The following is a 19282-nucleotide window of genomic DNA, read 5'->3' as shown; positions in this document are numbered from 1 at the left end:
ACGAATAAAAACAGCTTTGCATCGAAACATCAGGATCTTTCATTTCTATTAAGTATTTGTATAACATCGACGTCTAATGAAGACAACTACAGTAGTCGATAAGATTAATGGTGCTGTTATTAAGATCTATTTGATAAGGCATTATTCAAAGAATAGATGACAGATTCATACCCGTTTTTGCCTAACTTTTTCCCCTCCTTTGTTTCCCCCTCATACCCTCATTATATGCAGGGACCACAACCCATCACAACTGTGTTCACTTCAGATTTGTGGGCGAGTTACCTGTCCCAGACGGCAACACCTTTGCGCAAAAAGTTTTGTTTAACATTCTGGGATTTGAGGCTTGGGACATATTTTGCCAGATCCAATCTAGCCAAGGGTTTTATGTGTCCTTCCGGACTGCTGAAGTGCTATCCGAGTTTTGGGAGAGATGGGCTCGTGAGCAGCCATTGTGTACACTGCTCGACTGGGCGGTCGGAGCTCTATCTGAAACCCTGGAAAGAGACGTGACGGTAAATTTCAACAATGAATCCATTCACATTCATGATGTTGAAGTGTGGCTGCGTCGCTATGCCGACATCCTAGGCCCTGTCAGGTTTGTTAAGAATGACCATGGTATTTGGAGTGGGAGTTTGAAGTACAGTGTGAGGCTTAGGAAGAGAGAGGATGGCACGATTGCCCACATCCCTGCTGGGATCAGGATTGGGAATCGCTGTGGCACAGTTTTTTATGCTCAACAGCCAAGAGTATGCTTTCGGTGCAACAAACTTGGTCACATGATTAATGAGTGCACAACAGAGCTTTGCACACGATGTAATGAGCTAGGACATTGGAGGGATCAGTGTACCTCTGATGTGCATTGCAACCTCTGTGGAACGAGTGGACATGTGCATTCCTCCTGCCCAGAAAGTTTTAATAATCGCAGGCTTTAGGCTGCACGAAGTGAGCATGCTGGTGGTGATGGTGAAGGTGTGGGTGTTGTCTCCACTCTACAGATGGTGTACACTGATAATTTGGCTTCTTGTGTAGGCACCGTGGTCAATACTGGAAGTGGTAGTTTTGTGCTTGGTGACTCGGTTCCCCCTAAATATGGATAAAGAGGAATCTGAATGGTATTTAGGATTTCCAGGGTAGTCGATCAAGTTGAAGTGAGAAGACCAGCAGGGCCTTTTGAGTGTATACGGCTCCTTTATTACTCAGTTTCATGTTATTTCAATTGCACTCATCTCACCAATGACAGACATCAGCGGCACAGCTGTGCCCTCAGCCAATGATGCCACCCCGCAGCCTTGTGCTGCATACAAACGAAGAAGAAGACCTACGCTCATGGCTATAAATACAAGGATTCTTCTAGATTCCGATAGATCGCTATTCTTTGAAGATCTGAAATTTTTACCCTCGCCGAAGGAGAGGGTATTCCATTTGGGTCCGTTTGTTACTTGGCGAAATTTTCGATTTTGTCAAGTATGTTGGTCTGTTCCGTTTGTTGGTTTGTTTGTTTGTCCGGTCTTGTCCAGCCCAAACAGCTGGATCAGTCGTTCTTAAAATTTTACACCTGATAGGCAATCCACCTGAGACGGTCCGCATCGAAACCCCGTCTTAATCGGACTAAACGTCGCGATGTGACGTCACACAATGTGAAAACACATTTTTGGACATGACTCAGTGACCAGAAGTCGCTACGACTTCCGGTTGACGCCAAATTAAACTTCATTCAAATATCTAAATGATTACTAAATGCATCTTATTACAAATTACGCATAGTTTTCGCAAGCGTATGACGTCAAAATTTTGCCTTTTGACGTCATTTAAAAAAAAAATTTACGCTCGTGTGCAGCCAAAACTACTGAATCAATCGTTCTCAAATTTTAACACGTGATAGCCAATGTTTATGAAATAGTCTGGGATCAAATCACGTCATAATCGCACTTAACGTCACGACGTTACGTCAAAAAAAGGTGAAAACAAGCTTTTGGACATAACTCAGTGACCGGAAGTCATAGCGACTTCCTGTTGACGCCAAAACAAACTTCGATGGAATATCTAAATGTTTTAAAATGCATGTTAGTACAAATTGTGCACAGTTTTCGCAAGCAAATGACGTCAAAGTTTTTAGCTATTGGCGTGATTTAATAAAAATTCTATTCGTTCTACAGGTCACAATTCTTAACCGATTTGGATGAAATTTTAACAGCTGATAGAAATCCACAGTGCAAAAGGATATGTGACTTTTGGTGATGTTCAAGATCAGGATCTGGATTCTGCATCACTTTATATTATCGCCCATTATAAACCAATGGGGAATTTTGTGAATTACACATGACTATTTCTCAAACAGTTTTGCACTTATTATATTGAAACTTATACTGTCTATATATGCTTGTAATATTAACATGTGTACAAAGTTTGATCGAAATTGACCCAAGGTCAAGGTCAGGGTCACCCAAAACATGAAAAAAACACATATAAAATACATATTTTTGTTTTATAACATATTTCAAACCTGATAACGGGATCGTAAAGCTGGTTGAAAAGCAATGTTCATAGGTATTTTCAAATATTTTCTATGATCAGAATGAAGGCACAAGCACCGATGATAAGTTGTTGAATGTCACATGGTGGCTTTAAATGAGTTGTGAAAATTTTCAATCTGCTGCCGTTACCATGACAACGCGCGCCTGATAATTGTTATTTGTGACGTCGTGTCATTTTATTACTGTACGAACAAATAAACACCACACATTCCATGACATTACAGCTTGGACCACCACACGGAAAGGTCAACTAATTCGCCAAGTGTCGTGCTCAGCACGATTTTTCATTTGTTTGTTTGTCTGTTTGTTTGTTTGTTTGTTTGTTTGTTTGTCCGCACACTTTCGTGTTTTTCTCCACAACTGCTTGTTTGATTGAGACAAAGTTTTCACCACTGGTGTGACTACTCATGTGGAATGTTTTAATAATTATGACGTCATAGATCACGTGGTGTGGCAGCCACATTGGAAAAACGGAAAAACTTTGGACCTCTGTATCTCTGAAACCGCACAAAGTAAAAAATTGAAACCTCACACATAGCAAGTGCTCCTCATGGGGATTGAGTGTGATTTTGTTGTTTTTTTGACATCATAGGTGCCCTCGTTATGACGTCATAATTGCATATGTGGAATGCCACATCCGATTAGTATAAAAATTTTTGAGGGTCATGTCATGATAAAATGGTCCACAGAAAAATAATTAATTACGTCATTGGTCTCGTGATTCGGCAGCCATATTGTTTGTTTGATTTTTTAAACCTTCAAAACTCTTCTTTACAAAAATAATAATAATCCTTCAAAAATATATCTGAGATGGCCGAACAGATCGAGGCGAAACTTTACACGTATGACTGCCTGTCCATGAGGAACAAAAGGTTCACACATATATCATAGGTCACATGGTTGGCAGCCATATTGGATTTACGCTAAAACCTATAAAAAAATACACAACTCAAAAGAAGTCCTGGTGAGGGTCTGCAACCTTTGATTGCTCTTTCTCTTGTATAAGTTGCGTTTTCTTCTGTTACCTTTGTACGGATACACAGAACTGAAAATCATATCTATATGTTCATTAAATATATTTATCATGGAGCAGATGTGTTTATGGCTACATAGATTTATATATATATATATATATATGCATATGTATATGTATATATATATATATGTGTGTATATATATATATATATATATATATATATATATATGTGTGTATATATATATATATATATATATATATATATATATATATATGTATATATGTATATATATATATGTATATATGTATATATGTATATATATATGTATATATGTATATATATGTTGTTCATCTTTCGGCTTCTCCCGTTAGGGGTCGCCACAGCGGATCATCCGTTATGATCCGCATACTGATTTGGCACAGGTTTTACGCCGGATGCCCTTCCTGACGCAACCCTGGTCGCCTCTTACGACACAGGGATCAGGATTTGGGTTTCGCCATGATTCCAGGCTGCTTTACACCCTGCCCATTGCAGAGCCCCCGTCCTCAAGCGATCCTCCAACCCAAGCCTCCGAGTCGCCGGATTACAGACGCACGCCACTACGCCCGGATGTATATATATATATATATATATATATATATATATATATATATATATATATATATATATATATATATATATATATATATATATATATATATATATATATATATATATATATATATATATATATATATAGTAAGAATACTGATTCTGGCTCACTTTTCCCCATGTAAATGAATGGGGGATTTTCAGCGATTCCCTTTTTTCCCCCTAAAAATAAACCCCCTTTTTATCCCAAGGTATATTTATTTGTCTCCCCTTTTAACTTGGAGGTTGAACCTCATTGAATTGAACACCTGGGGGTTGAACAGCTCACTCATTGAACCTATAAAGATTTGTTCATTCTCAAATTCCTTCAATAGTTTAATTTTCTTTGCACAATAATCCCCATCTAAAATATTGACAAACAAAACATTTGAATCTTTATATTTTTTAAGATACCCCTTTTGTGCCATTACAAAATGATAAACTTCTCTTAATGCTCTCATCTGGCCACCTCCTGAGCCACATATCATTTTGAGATTATAGTAAATTGTTTTTTCATTGTTCAATTGATAACCATCAAAGTTTTCAGTCCATTCAAGGATATTCATTTTTTTCTTTACATCCTCTAACTTACTAGTTTTTAAATTAATTCGCTTATTTGTTTTATTTACCTTTGTTTTAGTTATTTTTTCAATAAGACTTATTTGATATTTTTCACATTCATTATGTTTTCCATTTATATACCAAGACTGAGATTTTCTCCACTCTTTAGTTTGATTAATACTTGGTTTAACCATTTATATATTGTGAAAAAACGTGGCGGTAGCCCTTAAAAAACCCTAACCCATCTTCCCATCGTTAAAACATAATCTATTTTATACACTCTATCATACAATATCCATATGGAACACAATCTATTCCATTATCTAAAATAAATCTCTTATCATCAAAGGCTCCTAATGCCTTTTTATTTACTTCTTCACTATATATGTTATGTTTATAACTTCTTATTGTATTCATTTTCCTATATTCTTCTTTCTTATTCATCAAACAATTATAATAATTTCTAAAAGTTATTGATTTCTTTATTACATATTTCTTTATTCCCTTTAACCTCTTATCAATCTGTTCACCATACTTATAAGCATATGCCTTTGCTCTCAATCCAATAAACTCACTCATTACTTTTCCACCCAACTCATCCTTAAACTTACCAATAACCTTTTCATTCTTTTTGGAAAATAACTCACTCTTCTTGCTGAAATTACTTGTATCATATACTCCAATATTTTTCTTCATATCTTCATAAACATCATCAGTTTTTATATCTAGGATAAAACTATCAGTGTCCATATACATCAATGAAACATTTTCACCATACTCTTTCTTTAAGTCATTATACAAATAATCATACATCAATATCTTTGATAAATCAAGAACTGCTGTTCCAATATAAATTGGTTTATCCATTACAATACTTTCCTTTTTCATATGAATTGCAGAAAAGTTCTCTGAAAAAACCTCTTCTCTCTCAAAACTTGGTTTATTTATCAATCTCAAAGCTTCTTTCCAAGATGTTGCGAATCTAATGTTTTGCCTGTTTCTAACATTTTCCATAGTCTTTCCAAATACAGCATTATTCATTAATTTATAAAAGTCCCCTTCAAATTTTACTTTTGTATTTGCTCTCATATCTGTATTGAATTGAATATACTTTTTCACCCAAGGACTTTGTTTAAATTTTAAAACTCTATGAATTTTAGCTACTCTCAATCCTTCTCTCAAAAACTGTTTTAAGCTTCTCTGATGTAAAACATATCCCTCTTTATCATAGAATGTTGTTAATAACTTTTCTGTTGATTTGCCTTTAATATTAAAACTTTTATGATAATCACTGAACCATTCTTTCTTTGGGGTTTCTTTCTCACATGCAAAAGGAAGGTCTTTATGCTTATTATGAAGAACACTCGGGTACCTCAAATCAACTTCAAAATAATAACCTTCTTCTTCGTCATTCAATTCCTCTTGAGAAGAAATAACAATATTCATCAAAGCCTTTTCATAATCCTTTTCTTCCACCCACTCTAATTTACCATAAGGCAGAGATTGAGACATTGCCCATCCATACAAATTATTAGCATCAAAATACATCAAATAATTACTATCTTTTTCACTATCATAATTTGGGAGATATTTATGATTTGCTTTCGCATATCTTTTTGAACATACTTGTGATATTCCACCTCTCTTGGACTTCTCAATCATCAAAAGCATATCAACATCACTGATTAAATCTAAATCTTGTTTTGTCATTTTCAACATTGCACTCCAAGCTAAACCAGGAGCTGTGAAATAGTGGGCAGGGTCTAATCCATAACAATTTTTATTATGACAGAGTGTTCTAAAAGCCTCAAACACATCAGCTAACAATAAAACATCTGTTTTTAGATATAAATCATGATATTCTCCAAGGTTCTTTATCTTAAATATTTTCCATATTTCTTGTGCGTGTTTATATTCCTTATCACTTATCTCTTCTTCATAAAGGTTATTATAGAAACTTTCTTTTGAAGGAAGTTGTGTTTCTTTAAATCTCATAAATGAATCCATATAATCATAAGGATAAATTCCCTTACTTGTAAGAATTTTCTCTTTACTTTGAATTTCATTCCTTGTTTGAATTTCCTCTCTCGTAAGAATTCCTTCTTTAATCAGAATTTCATCTTTAATCTGAATTTCCTCTTTAGTTCGAATTTTCTTTATAATTAGAATTTCATCTTCAGTTAGAATTTCTTCATTAATTAGAGTTTCCTCTTTACTTTGAATTCTCTCTTTAATCTGAATTTCCTCTTTAGTGAGAATTTCCTCTTTTGGAAAGAATGAATTAAGATTTGGAAAAGAGTCCGTGGAGCTTAGATTTGATGCGAGGTAGGCTAGTGGTGTTCCCATAAACTTGTAAGAATCTAGAAACCTAATACGAGTTAAAGGTTTTGTGAATATCATTTTTGAAAATGAAATATACTTTTGACTTGTGTTTGTTATGGCAGAAATATTCCCTGGTGTTTTTGAAAGTTCATTTATAAATAGATGTGTATCATAGTTGGCGCTGTTGTGAAGAAAGACTGGAATAAAAGAAGGTAATTTATAATTAAGATTACAACAGGAATGAGCGGGACCTCTATATTTACCAGTAAGATGACAATGGTCTCTAACTTTAGACTCCTTAATTTCCCCCTCACAAATATGACAGATATTGTTCATTCTAAATTCTAATTTTTCTTCTTTGGTTAATTTCATCGGTTCATTTGTTTCTTTCATTAATTTAGTGAGTCTTATACAATCCTTTTCTAATCGTTTTACAAACTCTTGTGAAGCATTTTTTCCACTATACTGTTCAAGTTTGTTATACTTTTCTCCAACAGATGATTTGATATAATAACAGAAACCACAAGGAATATGTTTTTGATATTTATTTGTATATGGTTCTTTTGGATTAGGAGAAGCAGTATTTATCTTTTTAAGGATACATTCAAAATCAGCGTATATCACAAATGGGTGCATGATAGATTTATTATAATCTTCAAAAGAAATCTTTTCACCAGGTTTAGGCATTGTAATTACAGCTGATTTATGATTACTACAATATTTTGAATGTTGTTCTAATCGTTCTTTTGTATGAAATGAATTAAGACATCGCTTACAAGGATATATTTTGTTTGCTGTTCTGAATACCTGAGAAGAGATTAATCTTGATAAATTATTGATGTATGTGTAATGTGAATTCTTTCCAACACTAAAATATAAAAGGTCAATGTGTGTTTCTTCATTTTTATAGTTGTTTGAAATTTTTAATATTTGAACTTTGTTTGTATCCGTTAATCCATATACATTAATAGAAAGATTATTCTTTTTCTCAAATTTAGGAATATCTGTTAGTGGCATTGGGAATTCAAAATCTTTAATGTCTAAGGTATTCTCATATTTCATATATTGTTTTACTCTTTCTGAATTACATTTTGGTGGATGAAAGTGAGCAAGAACAGACCAGAGAAAACATTTATTATCATTGTTCTTAATATTAACAACTGCCTTCTTTAGTTTTATTTCTTTTGGTAATTCAATGTAAGAAGAAGCTTTAAGAGGGTTTGATTTTAGAATGTGTATATCTAAAAAGATGATTTTTTTAAATATTGAATCCACTTCCTACCACTGTATTATCAACATCCTCCTCTTGTCTTGATAGTTCTTCATAAACCCCACTATTCAAAAAATCTTGAAATGATGTTATAAAATGAAGACCTGTTCTCATATAAGGAGTATGTTCTTCATCTTGTCTTTTCATATTCATTTTCACTCCCATATAAAACTTTAAAGTTTTCATTTCTTTTAATGTCTTTTTAATAAATTTTTCAACATCGGGTTTCACTATTTCAATTGATTCAGCTATTGATGATGGACCGGGTTCTCCAAATTGAAAAATCCTTATTTTTATATGCCCTTTAAATGCCCCATCAGTGTTTTTAATATAATAGTCTCCCTTTACTTTAAACTCATTTTTCTTGTGTTTTTGTGATTGAAGATGTTTATTATAACTACTCTTCAAAACATCCTTTGAACAGATATCACAATGTTTTCTTTCCAACTCAAGAGGAGATATTTGATGAAATAGATTAAATGTGTGTTTGTTGGTTCGGAGGTGTTTTCTATAATGTTTATATTCGTGATTACAAACATCGCAGTACGTTGTATTCACCATATTTATAGAATAAAACTTTGCTTAAACTAAAATTTTCTTGATGAAAATTTCGTTTAATTTATAGGTGAATCTGTGCTTAAAAACATTTTATCCTCCAACTTTTTCACTTAATAAATACAATGTTTCAAGACACAAAAGACAAGTTTCAATCAATCTCTTCATCTGTTAAAGATACTGAGAAATATGTCAAGGATGTAAAATTGAACAAAGATAAATATAACAACTATTGGATAAAAACTATTATGGTAAATAATATGAGTTCTTCAATTTCCTTCAGTGGAAGGGCTTTTAGTATACCTGGTAGAACATCAATTAAAGTATCTCTAACAAAAGTTTCTCCTCTCCTTCTAGTAATATATTCAAAACTAGAAAAAGCAATGAAACAAGAAAAAGTATCAAAGAACAAAAACCTTATGGATGAAGCTTTAGAAAGAAAAGATAAGACCATCTGTAATATGCAAGGAGAAATTTGTATTTTTTTCAACAACCCTAAAGATGTAAATCCTGATGAAATAAAGGATGTTAATATATCAGGTGAAATGACATTTCGTTCAATAGTAGTTAACGATAATTTTAAAATTACCTTTAATATAAAAAATGTTGTCGTTGAATCTGATAATGAAAAAAAGTATATCGATATCGATGGTAATATACAACTGAAAGTATAGATGAATTTCAGTTTAAGTAAAGTTTTACTTTATAAATATGCTAGACTTTCCTGATTCTCCATATGACAAATTTGAGAATTGTCCTGCGTGTGAAAGACGGGGATTAAACACAGAGTCAAAAGCCTATAAACAATGTATATTCTGTGATTATCTTCTAATTAATGATAATAAAAAATATAAAAAGGAAAATAATTCTTTTAGATTTACACCAAAAATGAATTACTTTACAAGATTGATTAGAGAAATGAATGTAAAGTATGAGGGTGATAACACACCTTTCCTTACAAGGGAAGAAACTGAACGTATAAGAGAAATGTTCAAAGGATTGTTGTTGTATATTATTCATGGATGTAATTTTCAGGGAAATATCAACACAAGATATTGTATAAATAAAATAATGGATTATCTTGAAATTAAACCTGAACTTAGGATAAAATATAGAGTTTCTAAAAAAGCCAATAATAAATTAAATAACCTGTTTTCCAAATATATAAATGAATGATTTTTTACCTATTTGGGAAAATAAGATAAAATTTAACAACCATAAAAATCTCCCAAATTCATTAAGATGTCTCATAGTTGGTTCAAGTGGATGTGGAAAAACCTGCTTACTTTTAAAAATGCTCCTCACTCCCAACTTTTTAGATTATGATAATTTAATAATTTTCACAAAGTCGAGTTTTCAACCAGAGTATCAACTACTCTCACAAGGTTTTAATGCTGGTCTTCAAAAAGAAGATATAATCGGTTTATTTAAACGTCAAAAAAACCTAAATGATTATAACATTGAAGATATAATTCAACTATTTTGTGATACACAGAGATGTAAAAAGAAATCAAATCCTATAACTTGTATTCTTAGTGATAATACGGATGATATACCGTCTCCCCAAGATTTGGATAAATCAAAAAAGAACCTCGTTATCTTTGATGATTGTGTTAATGAGAGAAATCAAACGGTAATGGACAGCTACTACACAAGAGGGAGACATTCTTCTTGTAATTGTATTTATCTTAGTCAATCGTACTTTCAACTTCCTCGTCATTCCATCAGAAACAATGCTAATACTTTTGTTTTATTCAAGTTAAATTCAATAGATATCAATAATTTTTGGAGAGATAATTGTTCTACATTATGTAGTAAAAAGAAATTTGAGGATTACATGAAGCACACGACTGAAAAATATAAATATATTGTTGTGAAACAAGATGAGATATTAAGGGATATATTTTTTGTTTTATAAACAATTACATATATAAATGACAACTATTATTATAAATCTTGTGGGTAAATCTGCTTCTGGAAAAAACTTTCATAAATCAAGGTTCTTGTGTCGTACAAATGAGAATATTGTAAATTTACTTAAAAACACCCCGTGATACGCATTGTATCAACAACAACTAGAGCAATAAGACCTGGAGAAATAAAAGGTGAAGATTATCACTATATTTCAGTGGAGGAACATATGCGATTGAGGAATGAAGGAAAAATATTTGAGGAGGTTTCTCTTGGTACAACAAAATATTCACATTGTAAGAGTGAGTTAAGGAAACTAAAATCTGGTGGTGTTGGGATATTAGAAACTAATCCAGAAGGAATGAGACAAATTATTAAATATCTGAGCGGGGTGAAGATTTTATCATTCGGTTTTGATGTTGATGAAGAAACTCAATGCAAACGTATGAAAAGCAGAGATGCAAGGATTAGTGAAGAAGGAATTACAACTCGCATTAATGTTAATAAAGAATTTGATGAAATATTTAAAGAAAAGGATTTATTTGAACACATCGACTTGAATGATGAAGAAAAGGAAAATTTCCCTGTTAATCTTTACAATTCATTAAATGATATTTTACAATAAATAAATGGATACAAAAGAAAGAGCAAGAAGATTTAAGGAACATCAAGAGTTGGTTTCAAAAGTTGTAAAACAACAGGAAGACATAAAGAAGAAACGCAGACAGAAACTAACGGGCGAAGAAGCATTTGAAAGAAAACAAGAGAAATTTTTTAAACCACTTTTAAAAACTTCCCAAGAAAAAATGAAAGATGTTTCCACAGTTCCCACAGTAGAATATACTCCCAGAAAGCTTCAAATGTTAAAAGATTTCAGTCAAATGACGGAGGAAGAATTAGAGCATTTAGGAGAATTAGAATATGATGATGAAGGTTTATTTCAACAACTGGAAGAGATTAATCAACCCCTGATTATATTGTGAATGCTATTCAAAACAATGAATATTCAGCGGATTCAAAAACCAAAGCAGGACTCATTCCAACAGAACAACCAGCAATATTTCATCTTGTTCAAGAAAAGGTATTGATATTTAATGATGAATTAAGGTTCTTAAGTTCTGCTCAACCCCCTGTTAAACTAACTCCGAGATTAATGTTTCTTCTCACAAAAGATGGAAGACAAGGTTCAACTGTGAGGGATGAATCAAAGTATATTGATAAACCATTGGATATGGAAAATAATGATGATAGAGTAGATATTGATTTGCTGAACACTCTAAATTATAAGGTTATTCTTTCTGGTAAAAGTAGGAAGAATGAGAAGGAGAAACACATTATTCAGGCTTTAAGTATCCTTGGTTCAGGTATTAGTTTTCTTCCAAATGACCCATCGCAATTAGTTAATAGACTGTTATTGTTGTTAGGCAGTAAGAAGGCTGGAAATAACAATTGTTTTAATGAAGCATCAGCCTTTTTAGACCAGTTGATGAACATGAAAATAATTAATAAATCTCAATATAAAGACATTTTATCTCATATTAAATAAGATGAGAAGCACAATCCTGAGTTTTAATTTCACAACAAGCGACCACACATCTTCATTCCCATACCCACTACAACTTGACACAACAAAAGAATATGAGGCATCTTTATTGTCCATGGAAACTTATAATACCTTATTTAATATAACCGAGAAAAATGACAAGTTTAGTTATAATCCGGGAAGTGGATACAAAACGATAACAGTCTCACCCGGAGCATATGAGATTTCTCAAATATATTCCGAAATTGCTCGTCTTATGAAAGAACAGGGTGATGAACCAAAAAATATTGTTATAAACATTCAAAAACATACTTCAAAATCAACGATTAAAGTTAAAAATAACTACAAGGTTGATTTCACAATTGATAATTCATTTAGAGAGTTATTGGGTTTCTCCTCAAAAAAGATTGAAACTAATGGGACGTTTTACAGTGATAATGTCATTCAAATATCCTCAGGAATAAATTTGGTGTTAATTCACTGTGATTTGATTGATGGTGCTTATAATGATGGAAAAAAAACAAATACAATATTTTCATTCAGCGCATACTCAACCCCAATTGGTTATAAATTCAATATGGAACCTAAAAATTTGGTTTATCTACCTGTGTCAGGAAAAACCATACACAGAGTAAATTTTAGGATAACCGACCAAGATAATCGTGTGATTTCTTTTAATGGAGAAGTTATATCCATCAGAATTCACCTACGTGAAGTTTTCCAATAAATAAATACGATGGTTATTGTGAGGAAACACGAGTTGGGAAAATATAAAATAATTACAGGGGATGGGATGTTCCTTTCCCCGTACTACAAGGGTGAAGGTATGTATCTTGGTAGAGGATACTATAAACCTAAGAGACAAAGGGGTGTCGGACATCAATTTAGAGGAGATGGGATAATTGATACTCTCATGGGTATTGGTTCAACTATTCTTTAACATAAAGACCTAATTGGTTCAACTGCTTCTGCTGTGGGAAATGTAGCAGGTGCTGTAAAGAGTATAAAAGATGCTCAGAAGGAATCTCATAAATTACAAGCAATAAAAGAAATTAAGAAAGGTAAAACTCAGTTGTCCCCCAAGAACGACAGAAAATAATTCAAATACTTGGATCAGGGTTTCAAAAGTTTTAACATCTTTTTTCCTAAATAAATACAAGTATGGAAGCAATTGATAGTATCTATGATTTGGATGATACTATTATTATCTCAAACTCCACTAAAAAAGAAGATTACTTCAAGGTAAATGCAATAACTGGAACAGACTGGAATACAAATGGTACAAAAAGTTTTGAAATAAATAATCAACAAACCTATTTGAATCTCTTCGAAAGTTTCTTGTTGTGTAAATTTAAATTCACTAAGGCTGGGAATAACACAAACGCTACACTTGTAAATGATTTCTTCTGGAAAATGTTTGATAGTGTGCGATTGTATATTGGAACACAAGAAGTTGAAGCAGTTGATTATGTCTCTGCTGTATCTGAAATGATGAAATTTACACTCTATACATTCAGTGATAGAATGGGAAAGGGGTCTGTCGAAGGTTTTATTCCTGATATGTCAACGGGAACAAACACAGACCCTGGATATATTCAAAGGAAAGGAATGTATAATGATGATACAAAAGCAGAAAATAGTTTTACTGTGGCAGTTCCTCTTAAAGGTATATTTGGATTTTGTGATTATGATAAAGTTCTGTATGGTCTTAAAATTAGATTTCAACTACAAAGGAATGATAATGAAAATAGATTGCTTTTTGGTGTTGGTAGTGCTTTTGGTGAACAGAATAAATTTGTAATTGAGGAGATGAGTTGGTATATCAGTGAATATACTCCTAATCTTAAAACAGAAGAGATGTTGAATCGAAGACTTAACTCAAAGAAACCACTCAGTGTATCATACCTAAAAAGAAGATGTCAACACGTTAAACTCAATCAAACTACTTACACGTGGAATTTGGGTGTTCTGGAAGGAAAGCCACGATATCTGTGGATGATTTTTAAAAAGCCAGATGGTGATACTGCGACTGATAAGAATAATGCATTGAGTGATAATGCTAAGGTGAAACAACTTCGCGTTTCTCTAGATGGAACATTTTATCCACGAGATAGATTGGAAATTAATTGGGAAAAAAATGATTTTGCTGAAGCATACAAGTCTTACCAAAAGGTGTGTGAAAGTAATGGAAATAAAGAACCTATTTTGGATATGACAGCATTTAAAAGTTTGTATACAATCTATGCGTTTGACCTGAGCGCTCAAAAGGAAACTATAAAGTCTAATCGAGTGGATACTTCCCTATACATTGAAAGAGGAGAGAGTGAAGAAGTTGATACATATTGTTTGCTTTTGGAAGAAACAGAATTGCAGATTAATACAGATAATGGTGTGATGATTAGTCTCACATAATTTTTTGTTAAATAAATGAGTGGCAAAGTACCAACTGGGGTATATGTTAATCAAATCAATCTTCATAAACTATCATCTTGTGTTCAAAATCAAAAGCCTTGTACGATTAACGTTAATACAATTCAGAGAAAAGGAGCAGTAAGAATTGATGTTTTGCTCACAAGAGAACAGGTTAAAATCTTGAATGACACTGGCTCACTTAAAATTAAAATGACAAAACCAATGTTGAAAAAATATTCAATAAGAGAGACGAGTGGAGGATTTCTCCCATTTCTAATTCCTTTATTTGCTGGTTTAAGTGCGGTTGGAGCATTGACGGGTGGTATTTCAACAGCGGTGAAAACTGCCAACGAAAGGAAGGCTCAACTCCAGGCTCAAAAAGAATTGGAAAGACATAACAAAGAGTTGGAGAAACAAATTAGTGGAAGTGGTGTAATTGTAGATTTTGCTGAAAAACTTGAAGGTCTGCCTGATAAAGCGAGATTGTTAGTTGGAGATGTGCTTTCTTCTATAGCACAAGCAGGTGTAAAATTAACGAAAAGAGGTAATGGATTATATCTTTCTAATAAATAAATGAGCATTGATGAGTGGTTGAAAGAATTTGGAAAGAATACAACATCAAATTTACAACTTGCCAAATATTGTAAGAAATTAAAAAATCATAATGTGGTTATTTGTATGAGAGATGAATTAACAAATGTGCCGAAACATACAAAGAATATTATTATGAACTTAGAAGATAATGATGGGAACGGTTCTCATTGGGTTTGTATTTTTAATCGTCAAGACAAATATTATTTTGATAGTTTTGGTCTTCCACCACCTGTTGAAGTCATAAAATTCTTACAGAATGGTGTTTATCAAACATTTCAAGTCCAAGAATTAAATTCCAAGTGTTGTGGTCAATTATGTCTATATGTGTTATTTCAACTCAACAAAAATAAAAAATTTTATGATATTATTTTTAATCTAATATAAATGACTTATGTTGGTAAAGATGGTTCTATCTTTGGTGTATCTCAAGAACTGGATATTGATTTATCAAATTATTATACAAAGGCACAGGCTGAACGACATAAATATAATATAAACAAAAATATTAACATGAAAAATGCTTATAAATTAAAAAATTATCCAAGCCCGACTGACGCGAATGACTTGGTGAGATTAAGCGATTTATCACAATATATATACTTAAATAAAACGGCTGTGTATTCCAAAGATACAGAAGTGTTGATATTATCTCCAGGTCATACAGAATTCACAGTTCGAATTAAAATAAATTTTTATAAAGAAGGGCGTATCGTTTGTATGAGAATAGAACAATGGGGGTATGATATGAATGATTTAGGGTATAATTGGTCATTTAAAATTAACCTCGAAGACCTGGAACAATTAAATCAGTCTCGTAAGGAAGAATATTATGCACTTGGTATCGAGAATGAGTTTTGTGGGGCTACGATTAGTAAACAACAAATAAAAGAATTTAATAAGGGTAAATATAATAATGGTTTTGCCCTTGTTTATCTCATGAAAACAGAAAAAACAGGATTATATATAATAAGTAAGGAAATACAAAATGATTTAACTATGGGAAGATGGGGAGGTGTTTCGTGCCATAATATTATTCTAACATATATTTCTAATACATAAATGACAGCAAGAAGGCTTCAAGAAAATTATCATTTCTGTGTCCAAGCATACCTTCAAGAAAAGGGTATTCGGTATTTTAATAAATGTGTTCTACAACATAAGAATGAGGTATTTTCAATAAAAGATTGGCATTATGCTGATGTTGATAAACCGACAACTTTAGATTTAATTAGAATGTTAAATAATGAAAAAATTATAAAGTTAAGAAAAGGTAAGGCTCTTTTAGAAATTCAAAAGAAATTTTATTGGTTTCCTGTTGTAAAAAAAATTATTTTGGATACAGGAATAACAAGAAATCCTGATGAATATATGTATAATATTCTATGGGGTGTAAACGATTCAAGGATAGTAAGGGATGAGGAAGGAGTTGAAGAAGAGAGGGAAGAGGAGGAAAAGGAGAAGGAGGAGAGAGAGAAGGAGGAAAGAGAGAATAGAGAGAGGGAGGAAAGAGAGAAGAGAGAGAGGGAGAAGAAAGAGAAGGAGGAAAAGGAGAAGAGAGAGAAGGAGGAAAAGGAGAAGAGAGAGAAGGAGGAAAGAGAGAATAGAGAGAGGGAGGAAAGAGAGAAGAGAGAGGGAGAAGAAAGAGAAGGAGGAAAAGGAGAAGAGAGAGAAGGAGGAAAGAGAGAAGAGAGAGAGGGAGGAAAGAGAGAGAATGAATAAATATCAAAATATGGAAACCAGTGAGATTCAAAAAAGATTGGTGGTATTACAGAAAATAACTCAACCCACCGAGGAGGAAAACAAAGAATTGACAAGTCTATTTGCAATATTTTCTTCAAGACTATTGACATCGTCAAGCTATTCATTTTAATTCAAGTTTTTTCTTAAATAAATGGAGGAGAGAGTGATGGCATTTCTTAGGATTCTTTATGTTTTAAAAATTAAGATTCAAATGTGCATGTTGGAAACTAAAAAGGTTTTTGCACTCTGCAGGACTTTTTCACATAAATAAATGAGTTATTGTCTCAAATGTAAAAAGAAAACTAATACTAAAAATATTTCATATATTAAAAGTAAAAATAACAGGGTTATACAAAAAGGTATATGTTCGGTGTGTGGTTCAAAAAAAAAATCAATTTATCTCCAAACACAAACTCGGAGGAGATATACAAAAGTTTTTATCAGGAAGTAAATTTACAACTACTGGAATACCAGGGGAATTACATCTTCCAGGGTATTCTTTCTGTGGTCCAGGCACAAACTTGGATAAAAGATTAGATGAGGCAGACAATCCTAAATCCTGGAGTAAACCAATCAATAGAGTTGATGAAGTGTGCATGAGACACGATATTGATTATGGGAATACCACAACGTTGGAAGAAAAGCATGAAGCCGATAGAGAAATGTTGTATAATTTGTCTCTGATACAAAATCCAACCTTGAGAGAAAAAGTTGATAGGTTCATCGTGAAGAAGATGATTAGTGCTAAATTGAAACTTGGACTTGGAAATTCAAAAAACTTATAGGCTCTAATGATGCCATTAAGACTGAAGAGCAATTAGCTGATGAATTACATAAACCAATATTCACAAAGTTTCAGAGAAGGAAAGTTTATTCCAAGGAAGTTGATTATATCTGGTCTGCTGATTTGATTGAACTCAATAATGATAAGGGGTACAAGTATGCTTTAACCGTTATTGATTTGAGGAGTAGATATGCGTGGGTTGTCCCTTTAAAAAACAAAACAGGTAATACTCTTATGTTAGCTTTTCAACAGATATTTAATAAAAGTAAGAGAAAACCTAAAAAATTGTGGACTGATGAGGGTAGAGAGTTTTATAACAAGACATTTATGAATTTTCTAAAAAATAACAGTATTACATTATACAGTACCTTTAATGAAGGGAAGGCAGTTGTTGTTGAACGTTTTAATCGTACCTTAAAAGAGAGACTATATAAAAAATTCACACAACTCGGTTCACAACAATGGTCATCTTTTATTCAGGATATTGTGGATAAGTATAATGACACGATTCACACGTCAACAAATATGAAACCATCAGAAACATTTACAAAATTAAAATATGAAAAAGAGATTAATGTCAGAAAACCTAAGTTCAAAGTTGGTGATATCGTAAGAATATATAGGTGGAAATCTCATTTTGAAAAGGGTTTTACTGAACGATGGACGAAAGAACTTTTTAAAATTGTTGATGTAATAGATACGGTTCCTTGGACTTATAAAATATATGATTTGGAAGGGGAAGAGATTTTAGGTTCATTTTATTCACAGGGATTACAAAAGACAAAACTAAGCAGATAATACACCTTTGTGGACACTAGAGGGACAAGTCCGAGGTGTATAACAGTATATAATGTGTGTCAAGGGGTGGACGTTCTTAGATCTGTGAACCCCAAACACAGAATCCTCAACTGAATAGTCAAGGCTTAACTTTTGTTTGTTGATGTGTATGTGTGTGTGTGCAATGGGAGCAATAGGTTGGCGCTTCACTCCCTCCTACTATACACCGTTGTGGACACTCGAGGGCCAAGTCCGAGGTGTATAACAGTATATAATGTGTGTCAAGGGGTGGACGTTCTTAGATCTGTGAACCCCAAACACAGAATCCTCAACTGAATAGTCAAGGCTTAACTTTTGTTTGTTGATGTGTATGTGTGTGTGTGTGTGTCCCAACCCTCACATTCAAAATCTCAACCCCAACCCTCACATTCAAAATCTCAACCCCAACTCAATCCTCACCCAACACAATGTCTTTTTCAAAATGAGATTTCCACCTGTATATATATATATTTTACGTTTTTTTTTTTTTTCTCTTCTTCCAATTCTGTCTTTTAAGGCTTTCAGATTTGATAACATAGAAAGAGGGAGTAAGAACTTTCTTGATAGGTTTAAATCCTAAAGAGTGGTAGCATTTCAAGTCTTCAAAATAAACCCAACTTTCCAAGTCTCCAA

The 19282-nt window shown here is 32.7% G+C and overlaps 1 protein-coding gene across 4 annotated transcripts in view; it reads left to right on the top strand.

Moving 5' to 3' along the window:
- Positions 1–3671, top strand: part of LOC147025627 (uncharacterized) — a 37835-nt gene extending 34164 nt beyond the window's left edge. For all 4 annotated transcript variants that reach the window (XM_085886822.1, XM_085886821.1, XM_085886820.1 and 1 more), the window contains one exon: positions 232–3671. In XM_085886822.1, coding sequence (XP_085742948.1) covers positions 232–510 — 279 coding nt within the window. In that variant the 3' untranslated portion in view covers positions 511–3671. The remainder of the gene's footprint in view (positions 1–231) is intronic.
- The last annotated feature ends 15611 nt before the right edge of the window (positions 3672–19282 follow it).

This window comes from Eptatretus burgeri, chromosome 6 (genome assembly GCF_056783735.1).
Source record: "Eptatretus burgeri isolate ZD-2024b chromosome 6, Ebu_testis_v1, whole genome shotgun sequence".
Taxonomy (NCBI): domain Eukaryota; kingdom Metazoa; phylum Chordata; class Myxini; order Myxiniformes; family Myxinidae; genus Eptatretus; species Eptatretus burgeri.
This window is presented reverse-complemented; position numbering and strand designations above follow the sequence as displayed.